Here is an 11,305-nt window from a genome sequence, read left to right on the forward strand (position 1 = left end):
CTTGAGGCTTAGGACAACCAAAGATCTTTCACAGAAGGGAATACTGATAACTTGCAAAACAAACCCATTTTTGGGGTAGTACATTGCATGTTCACCTGAGCCTTTCTGTTTTGATTGTTCAACTTTTACATGAAGTTGCTGCTGACAAGAGCAGCTTTTGTAGGTCACCTTCAATTTCAATTTTCTGTGTCCTTCCCTGATACTTCCCACCAGTTTCACCTGACAGGTTTAGGGTCAGATGGCTCAGAACACTTTCACTCAGTGCTGCAGCAAACATCAAAAAAACCCCAAAGAATAAGTTTATCCAAATTTGCTTTAAATACTTACACTCCAACCAAGCAGTTTCCACTTCCATATCACTACTACCCCAATCTCACCCCTACAGACCATAAAGGCTTAGCCTTTATCTTTCTCCTAATAACATTTGTTATGCACTCATCACCAGGGAAAGGGAGAGAGGGCATGATACACACTGAAAATAAAACAGACACCAGCATTGAAATCTCTGATACATAAATCATTATAAATATTTGTTTAATAAGAATTAGACAGTGGGCATACTGATTAAGCAGTTCTTTGCTCCGTTTGAGAGATTAACAGTTTAGTCCTGCTTTTAAAGAACCTGAAAGCCTCTATTACCTTTGATAACAGAAAAGCAAAATAAAGCATCTTTGCAATCAGCTTTAAGCAATAAAATTCAGAAGCAAAGCCACCTTTGCTATAGTTAAAATTTTAAGAAAGAAATTTTGTAGGTGTACCTGATGATGCTGAATGTTCTTTATATTACAAGAAAACTCATGGTACAGTTGGAATTTATTGATATCTTTTTCATTTCCACTTTTGGATGACACTTTTGCCAAGGCTGACTGGATACAAATGTATCTTTGCTGACATCTGAATAAAAGAAACAAAATGTAAATAATGTATTTTAGCATGAGACTTGTAACCAGTCATTAGTGCTTGCATTAAACAAAAATTTCGAGACTGTCCAATCACAAGTTAGGTTAACTTTAATTACCTGCAGAACTGTATGACATATCTTAACACTGAGACTGACATAATATATACTGACTGCAACATGCCAAGAGAAGAAATTCAACCAGACCTCAGAAAAAGCTGAACACAGCCCTTCTCCTGGAGAGAATGGATACTCAAAAACCACCATCAGCACTTCAGTTTGGTCAGTTATTGGTTCAACTTCACTGTATTGGGTTTGTGTAGCAAGATTTTGGTAGCAGGGGGGCTACAGAAGTGCCTTCTGTAAGAAGCTGCTAAAAGTTTCCCCCATGTCCGACAGAGCCAATGCCAGCCAGCTCCAAGATGGACCCAACGCTGGCCAACGCCGAGCCCATCAGTGACGGTGGTAGCGCCTCTGGGATAAAACATATTTAAGAATGGAGAAAAAATGTGCACAACGGCAACAGCAGTTGGAAGAAAGGAGTGAGGATACGTGAGAGGAACAACTCTGCAGACACCAAAGTCAGTGCAAAAGGACAGAGAGGAGGGCTCCAGGTGCCAGAGCGGAGGTTCCCCTGCAGCCACTGGTGCAGACCATGGTGGGGCAGCTGTGCCCCTGCAGCCATGGAGGGTAATGGCGGAGCAGATCTCCACCTGCAGCCCAGGGAAGACCCCACGCCGCAGCAGGTAGCTGTGCCCAAAGGAGGCTGTGACCCCGTGGGAAGGTTGTGCTGGAGCAGGCTCCTGACAGGACCCATGGCCCCGTGTAGAAAGGAGCCCAGGCTGGAGCAGGTTTGCTGGCAGGACTTATGACCCTGCAGGTGACTTACACTGGAGCAGTCTGTGTCTGAGGGACTGCACCCCATGGAAGGGACCCACGCTGGAGCAGTTTGTGAAGAACTGCAGCCTGTGGGAAGGACTCATGTCAAAGAAGTTCATGGAGGACTGTCTCCCATGGAAGGGACCCCTGGCTGGAGCAGAGGAAGAGTGGGAGGAGTCCCCTGCTGAGGAGGATGGAGCAGCAGAGACAACATTTGATGGACCGACCACAACCCCCCTTCCCCATCCTCCTGCACCACTGCAGGGGAGGAGGTACAGAATTTTTGAGCAAAGTTAAGCCCAAGAAGGAGGGAGGGACAGAAGGAAGGTGCTTTAAGATTTAGTTTTTATTTTCTCATTATTATACTCTGATTTGATTGGTAATAAATTATTTTTTCCAAGTGAAGTCTGTTTTGCCTGTGATGGTAACTGCTGAACAATCTCTCTGTCCTTATCTTGACTCACAAGCCTTTTGTTTTATTTGCTCTCCCCATCTCGTTGACGATGAGAGTGACAGAGTGGCTTTGGTGGGTACCTGGAGTCCAGTCAGGCTCAACCCATCACATTTTGCAACTTCTTGAAAAAATTAGTTATGTATTTTATGCAAATGCAACATCTCTCTTGAATGTTCCCAGCCTCAGAATTAACTTCTTGCTTTAAGAACTTCACATGCGCAAAAGTTTCCTTTTTTTTTTCAAGGAGTAACAGGGATCCCAAACAGATATCTTCCTGAATGCTCCTCATGATTATTACACCTACAACACACTTTGGATCAACAGGATACGTCTGTAGAGCACTGTCTATCCAATTAAGGAGCTTCTAGTGGTTGAAAGAAAGTGATAGACTGGAAGTAACAGCATCCTTTACAAAACAACCCCTTCATTGAAATTATCACATTGCTGTGCTCTAGCCTTTTGATAAAGTCGGCCATTACCCACGATAAACAGCAAACAAGGGTCAACTAAACAGAACTGAGCCAATTCAGCATGCATGCTATTAAGGTGGCACCTGTTCTTTGATAACCCTGTTCTCTGTCCCCAACGGTACACAGCAGAAAGAAAAAAAAACAACAAGCAACTACTACTCTGTCACACCAGTCCCCCAGACATGGCAACCCTAAAGTCATGTAACGTGAGAAAACTTATATTCAGCTAACACAGTCAAAGGATCAGTAACTCCTGCTTTAAAAACAGTCATATTTGTTTGCCTTATTCACTACCAATGCCAAAAATCAACCACCGCTGCATGCTAATTACACTGACTGGTGTCAAACAGTAAATATTGGAGCAATAGCTCAAGCAGCTGCACTTCGGAAAAGTTATAGCTTGAAGGAAGTGCAAGGACAGAAAGCTTTCCCTTACAGATCACTAAGTGCAAAAGAGATTGCCTCTAAATGGAGTAGAGCTACAGAGTTTTTCAGTCTTTGGGACTCAGTGTCATGCCATGCTCACATCCAGATGAGCAGAAAGGCTCATGAATGTACCTCCAGCATAAGTGAAGGAATGGATCTAAATCAATCTCACAGTAAACACTGTTCTCACATCATCAAAAAAAATTAGTTATGTATCTGCATGCTAAGAAGATGAATGTTACCATGTAACCAGGAAAGTTTAGAAAGTAAGAGCCAAACTTACAATTTCCTGATAAAATCCAGTGTATCTTTATCTTTAGCGACGATATCAGCTAAAATATGCTGTACTCCAGCCTCTACTTCCTGGATAGTTGAAAGTCCTTAAATAAAACACAGTTAATAATTATAAAAACACTAATATGAAAAGTTACTTTTCACAAATAAGAAAATATATAAAAGCTGAAAGAAAATTGATACCAAATATCTGACTGATTTACAGGGGTTTCAATGAAGAAGAATACTATTTAATTAGAATTTTTTTATTAACTAAGCTTCCTTTTTCCAAAACATCTGAAACCATTATATTTTTAATGAGCCTAAAGTGACCAATGCAGTATCATAAGTCAAAGTGACATTGAGAGAAAAATCACAATTGTTTTACTTTGATGCTAACAGATCTTGACATTTATGATGCAAGTGAATTATTTACAATAGTTAAATTGGATATTCAGGTGCAATTTTTGAGGCTGTAACAAAATGACTAATTGTAGCAGAAGCCTACATGTTTTGTTACTGATATGGACACTGCCTTAACTCTTTGCAGGCAAACCTGTCTCTTTGTGTGATAGTTTTGTATTTCCACTGGTTTATAGCGGGAGTTTGCACAGTGACACTTCTGAGGTCAGGGTACCCTCATCCTCTCCCACAAAACACTGTTCAAACAGCAAAGTTATAAAATGTCTCCATAGTCAAAGTATTCTAGAGAGCTGATAACAGAATCATTCAACTTTCCACCGCACAGAACCATCCCTCACTTCAAAAGACCAGAAGAGGTGGCACCATATTGTCCTTAGCGCAGCAGTTGAATTGGACCAGAACCAGAAGGTAACGAAATAAAACTGACATCTTAAATTTAAATCAATATACCTAACCTTGTTTCTAGCAACAATCAGTAACAAAAGCTTCAGAGCAAAAAGCAAGAATCTTAGAGTTGGCAGATGCAGCACTGTCTCCTTCAACATACATTTTTCACTGTGCTGTCTGATGGACTACCAATATCTTGAAAGAGCTTTATTAACACCATATAAGAAAACCTGCATACTTCTAATAACTAATATTTGTATTGAATCCAGAACCTTGCTTCTGATTGGGCTATAGAGTTACACACTACAAAAAATAAACATTGCCCTTTTTTTAAAAAGGGGAAGCTAAGCTTACCTGCCAGCAAGAAAAATAAAAATGTGAGAATAAGAATGTTATTAAATGCCTGAACTGATGAGAAGTTGCAGACATAAGGATCCAAATTCCACAAGTTAGTGTTTCCTATGGTAAAAGTAATGTCATGCCAGAATACAAAGCTAAAGGAATTATAACACACGCATTATACTGAATACGAATTAATGCACTCAAGTACCAGAAAATTACATGGCAACATTATTTTAATTCTAGCAGAGAATTTGAATGAGATAGAATAGGCCAAAACCAAGTCAGGATTAAAGAACTAATAAAAAAGTTCCCATTCAACAAGTACTACTCACTGGCATTTTACTGTGTTCATTGCAAAAACAGCACGTTTGTGTAATTAGAGAAACATTTGACCATGTATACAACCAAAAGGAAGAACAAAGTTTTCTGGTGAGCTTGCTTCCTTAACTTTCATATATGTGGCTTTGAAACATGAGCTGCTGTTTCTATTTCAGTTTATTTTTAGTGTAAGTTTAAAAACACTGATAATTTAAAAGAACTCGATATTAAGATTTTATGAAAACTTTTCTGCATGGCTCATCCCTTCAAAAAAAATTCACTCTGATCTCAAGTTGTATCTAGTTTGTCAAACTGGCTCCCAAGTTGATAAAAGTGACCCAGTTCATAGATGTATGTAATTTCTGATGCTCCTTTTAAATTAAAACCATTATATAAACCTAAGCAGCTATTTTTAGCACAAAATTGAAAACAAGTGTACTGATTTTCAAAAACTGTAATGTTTATGCTGCAACAAATAGGGTGCATTCAGAAGGAAGTGCTAAATAATTTATTTGAACTTTCACTGTGAAGATTTTCTTTTGTCTCTTCAGACTCTGCCAGAATAGTCAGATGTTTGGTTGCAGTATACTTCTGTAAGAAGTAATGACATGATAAAATGCAGTAATTAAACAATCAGAATATTTGGTAACTGGTTTTCAATGCAAAGTTAAGAACATTTTATAAACAATACTTAAATAACAAAAGAATAACTGAAGCAGGAAGACTAAGAGTCAGCCTCACTAAGGAGGTTCACTACATTTATGCTAAAATTTAAAAAGTGTTGGGGCAGGAAAGAATAAAAGTACAACTCTACTTAAACACCATACTAAAGGTTGCAGCAATCGTCGTACTTTATTGTCAGAGATTGCCCCCTACAGATTCACCCATAACTGCATTCAAAGAAACACAACTCTGCAGTCTATATGTAACAATCACATTGTTCAAGTTCCTGCTCAAATTTCAGAGATTATATCTTCTCCAAACCCCACGGTCATTCAGTAACAAAAACTCTCGCACTCACTCCCAATCACCAAGGCCAGCTTTTATTAAGATATGCTTTGATGGGTAACATTTACTTCAGTACAGAGTATGAGCGTAAGCCTCTTGTACAATTAGCACTGAATCTTCAGTAAACAATTCAAGAAAGAGTAGAACCATGGAGAGGTCTCAGGTGTGCAGTGCAGTTCCCTCTCTCTTACCAGTAAATACAGATGTCAACTGTAACATCTCCAGACTTTTATCTCTTGTATTCCAGAATTATTACTATTTACAACATAAAAAGACAGGAAAAGTTGGAGCTATGGCATTAAATTTAAATTCTTACTATATGTTGTTTAAAAAGCCCGTTGAATTCAAGATAGTTGCATAACTTCCAGCAACATCAGAACAATTAAAGTAATTCCCCTTTTAAAATATTTTCAGCCATTTAGGACACTAGTGATCATAGAAGAGCACTTACCTTTGGTATTGGGTCTAATGTAAGAGAAGAGATTGAGTTCCATGGGATTCTGCAGGAGGGAGAGAGCTGCAGGTTCTAATCCCAGCTGCTTGGCTCTCTGGGCTTTGGTGCCTTTACTCCCCGTTTTATAAGGTGCAGACTTAAACAAAAAACACAGTTATTAAAAGGCAAGGAAATATTTCAATCTTGCTATGCACTTTTCATGATGCACTGTTTAGTTACGCAGGATTACATTTAAACTAAAGATGATCTGAAAAATACTAGTATACTGACCACATGGTCTAATTCTTCCAAAGTTCTGCAATTTAGTAAGGCTGTTAAAACACATCCAGACAGCTTCCCTTCTTTCTTCAACTTCTGTATCATTGTATGCGCCTTCTTTGCAACAGTACTAAAACGTAAGAGATTGATATTAATAGTCACATTTCCCAGTGGATTAAAAAGGCTATTGATTGTGACCCTGTTCATTACACTGCTGGAACATTCTGAAACCCCTGAAGATTGTATCTCATGCTAATCCTCAACAAACCAAGTCTGATAATCCAAAAGAGTTTCCAACTATTACTCTTTCTCCAATCAGTTCAAAACTGTATCAAAATGTCTTGTGGTAGCTTTAAGAAAAATCAAAGTAATACCAATAGCCATTGCTACTATACAATTTATTTTCAAGATTACTAGCCTGGAAGTCAAATAAAAAGGCCCCAAGTTAAATCCATGTTGATAAGCACTTACAGCTGTAATTCATATTACGATAGTTCTGCAGCATCAAGTACAGGGTATCAGATATTAAACTTAGATCTTCAACAGGACGCTTGTGAGCAACTGCAAGCAGCAAACATATATTATAATTTAAATTACTTGTTCAGACAAGAACTTTCTCTGGCCACCTTCCCTCTTTGGAAAGAATCTTGATAGGGGATAGTGGTGAGAGTACAAGGAGGAAGCCACCATGTTGACAGAACAGCTGGCAAGTCTGTTCCCTTACCATCTCAAGAACATATAGACACACAAAAAGCAAGAAGGAAGGAGAGCAGTCTCATCCACCCCTGCAGCAGGCTTTGCTGATCATTTCTTTGCTGCAATGGTCTGGGACAGTTTAGCCTGCTCTCTGGGCACACTGCAACCTCAAGTAGTGCTCTTCACTAGAGGCTTTGCTGCTTCAAGCAGGAAGCCAAGGGATTCTTAGTCATTTTTTTTTTGAAGGGTGCAGCTTACATCTAATCAGGCTACATAGCTCCAGAACCTATAAACTACTTTAATAAGAGTTTTTTCTCTGCAGTTTTAGTACACTACAGAGAAATTGCAATCTTAATTTTTCTTTGGCAATCAATAATGTTAAATTTCTTGTTACTTACTATAAAAAAAAAAAGACAAGTATCAAGCATAATTACCTCAGTTTTAAACTTTCTTCTTTAGGAGTTCCTTTATAACTATAGTGCACATGAAGTGCCAAAACAAGGAACAGAGATGCAGCAGCAGGTTGTTACTGACCTCCCCCCAGATACCTCCCTGTATTAACTTACTTACCGTAGTTCTTCCAATGTTTGCTGCATTTCTCGCAAGGCATCGGCCTCCAGATTATTGATGAGCTCTTTTCGATATCGAGCAATAAAAGGAATTGTGTTTTCCTCTTTAAAGAGGCAAATTAAGTTTGCACATACCCATGGTTCAACATTTGTTATTTCTGACAAGGCCTGTCAGAAGGAAAAAAAACACAACACACACACCACATTTAAGAGAATTTAAGAGAGACAATAGATTGGTTTAAGCAGCCTCACTGAAAGCTCAAAACCACCCCCACAATGTTATGCTGGCCAGCAGCGACTACTGTCCTCCCCAAGACAGGATGCCAGGCTCCACATGCATCTAGCCACCATGCTCACTACTTCAGAAAGACATGCAGCAACCAATGTTTCCAGAAACTTGGAAATTACAGAAAAAAAAAAATGCAGGAACGAGTGCCTTTTGGGAACAGAAAAAAAACCCAAACAATTGAAAACAGATCATAAAGACAACAAACTGCACGTGGCAACTCAGAAAACTTGGAACTTCTCTTTTTAAAACCAACACTGACACACCTCAAGGTTAAACAAAACCCACAAACCCAGACCTGATCCAAATCCCACTTCACCAATAACTGGAAACTATCGTGATATTACTACAGATTTCACAATGAACCAAGCCTTACAAACATTATTTTGTACAAATTGGGCTTTCTGAAGATAAAGTTAGTGTATCAATACAGAACCAAGGACACTTTGCTACAGTTATTCCCATAGACAGCTGTCAGCACTATACCCAGCCTCCCAGAACAGGAGCTATCCTAAAACTGTCTTCCTCTCAACAGCTTCAAAGTTAACATCCTAAAAAAACAAAGATGATATCTCCCTTGATGTCACCGTTGTTCCAAAAATGCAATCTCCTCCTTGATGGTACTGTAAAGTGATACACACTCTCAAACGAGTCTCTACAACAAAACGTTCTACGCTAAGACTTAGATTCTGAAACTGTGCACACAGATATCTCAAATCTTTCAGTATCCCTTCCTGCAAGAGTTTCAGTTGACTATATCCCACAAAAAAAAAAAAACATTTGCTAATACAGAAGAAATGTGCAAACTGTTACAGGCAAGCTTTGTACTAAGGACTACCTAAGTCACAGGTATTAGAATAATGTTAAAGTTTGAAGCTTTAACAGTTATCAACCAACATTTACCTTTATATATGTATTATGACAATTTAAGCTAAGGTTAAATGACTACTTAACAGCACAATGACTCTCTGACACTCCAACTGATGCCAAGACTGAAATTGTATGTTAGGTTCTAAGTGCTAATTATGTAGGAAATGGTTTCATTGATACCTCAGAGAAGGAAAAGATCATACCTGTACAATATCCCAGTTCATTTCAAATTCTTCTTTTATTTTGTTGCCTCCTAGATTTTTAACTGGCTTTCCTTCAGGACATGTAGTCGACTTAATCTTTTTAAAAGGTGGTTCATCAAATGCAAAATCTTCTTCAGATTTCTCATGTTTCATTTGATTTCCCTCTACAGGAACACTTGTTGAGGGTTTTTCATCACTCACTAAACTCTTTGCATTCTTCCCTTGGAATGAATTTGTTTCCATTTTTTTAGGCACTTCTGGCTTTTGATTTAAAGTTTTTGGTTTAGTGCCTACATCTTCTTCCTTAGGTTTCAGAAGTTGCATTCTATTATCTTCTGCAAGAGCAATAGGCAAGGATACATCCTGCCAAAAAGGCATTGAAATCATATTAAGCACTGACTGTTACAAACTGGTTCAAGATTTCGATTAAAAGCTAGGAAGACCTGATACCAGACATCACTTTCCCAAGAGATGTCTCTGTCTGGCAGGGAAATGCCAAGCCAGAAATCAAGTCACTTGAAATCTATCTTGTGTGGAAGAAAAGATACAAATATACTCAGCAGAACTGTGATTCAAAAGATTGAATAAAATTATCTTGGAAAGACTATTTGGGCTGGCCAGAAGACACTGACCTACAGGCCTTGCCTCTACTCATCACAACAAAACAGGGAACAGGAAGGCAGGGAAAGCACTCTTCTAACGAGGTGTTAGGTGCAGCATGGAAACTGGAACTGAGATGTGGTCCACTAAGATACTGTTTAACCTTGGACGAGACACACCTTCTTTCCTTAATTTCCCCAGAGATCATCTTCAGATTCCAAGAATGTATTTCTCAATATGCCACATACATGAAAACATTCAGAAACATTAGTATAAACCAGAAGGACTGTCTTCTATCATGACCTGACCTCCAATGTTAATCTTTGACAGAAGTAACTTCTATCAGAAGTGCATCTTATATTCGTAATAAAACTGTGATCTAACTTACTGGGTCAAACAGCCATACAAGGCGACACAAGTCTTTTTGTTGTGGTACTCAAATGGTAAAAAGGTAGAAGACAAAGGTGCACCACAGAAACCAGAGATATTAGAACATTTAGTTTTCATTACAGACAGAACAGATGGATTTTTTTACCTATTTTTGTTGTTGAAAGATTTACAGGAAAAACCATGTCCCATTATCATTGGCCAGAATTTTAAAAGAAGGCCCTTAGATCCAGGACACAAATACATAAGAAAGCCATGTGTATCAAATATACTGAATATTCACAGCAACTGTGGAATCACAACTAGCTGATCAGACTCAGGCACCCAAGAGAACCAGAGTAAGTAAATGTCTCTTGCTTACAGATACTCACCATTTCCTCTTTTATTGCTACCTTCTTGACCTTTTTCCTGGCCACTGCTGACTGTGGAGCAGCAACTTTTTTAGTTTTTGCCACATTTTTCTTTGGCAAACGAGTTCTCTTGGCAGTTTGGCTTTTGGGCTCCCACTCCTCCTCTTCTTCCCCTGATTCAGAGCTCCTGTAAAACAGACAAGTAAACAATATTGTTCACGAGAAGAATAAAATAATACATAAGCTAGCCAGTCTGAGTGTTTTCTGACGTGAAAGGAAGCAAACAGGAAAAATGAACAGGAATGTAGGCAGGCTCAACAGAATCACAGAATGTTAGAGACTGGAAGGGACCTCGAAAGATCATCTAGTCCAATCCCCCTGCCGGAGCAGGAACACCTAGATCAGATCACACAGGAACACATCCAGGCGGGCTTTGAATGTCTCCAGAGAAGGAGACCACAACCTCTCTGGGCAGCCTGTTCCAGTGCTCTGTCACCCTCACCGTGAAGAAGTTTTTTCTCATATTCAAGTGGAACCTCCTATGTTCCAGCTTGAACCCATTGCGCCTTGTCCTATCACTAGATGTCACAGAGAAGAGCCTGGCTCCATCCTCCTGACACTCACCCTTCACGTATTTATAAACATTGATTAGGTCACCCCTCAGTCTCCTCTTTTCCAGGCTAAAGAGACACAGCTCCCTCAGCCTTTCCTCACAAGGGAGATGCTCCATTCCCTTAATCATCTTTGTGGCTCT

The 11,305-nt window shown here is 39.1% G+C and overlaps 1 protein-coding gene across 1 annotated transcript in view; it reads right to left on the reverse strand.

Moving 5' to 3' along the window:
- Positions 1 to 10,738, reverse strand: part of SRBD1 (S1 RNA binding domain 1) — a gene marked incomplete at its 5' end in the record, with an annotated part of 122,290 nt that extends 111,552 nt beyond the window's left edge. The window contains 7 exons of the mRNA XM_010087342.1: positions 759 to 894; positions 3,411 to 3,507; positions 6,330 to 6,468; positions 6,603 to 6,720; positions 7,857 to 8,023; positions 9,215 to 9,577; positions 10,573 to 10,738. Of these exons, the coding sequence (XP_010085644.1) occupies positions 759 to 894; positions 3,411 to 3,507; positions 6,330 to 6,468; positions 6,603 to 6,720; positions 7,857 to 8,023; positions 9,215 to 9,577; positions 10,573 to 10,738 (1,186 nt within the window). The remainder of the gene's footprint in view (positions 1 to 758; positions 895 to 3,410; positions 3,508 to 6,329; positions 6,469 to 6,602; positions 6,721 to 7,856; positions 8,024 to 9,214; positions 9,578 to 10,572) is intronic.
- Between the last annotated feature and the right edge of the window lie 567 nt (positions 10,739 to 11,305).

This window comes from Pterocles gutturalis, unplaced genomic scaffold (assembly GCF_000699245.1).
Source record: "Pterocles gutturalis isolate BGI_N339 unplaced genomic scaffold, ASM69924v1 scaffold4736, whole genome shotgun sequence".
Taxonomy (NCBI): domain Eukaryota; kingdom Metazoa; phylum Chordata; class Aves; order Pterocliformes; family Pteroclidae; genus Pterocles; species Pterocles gutturalis.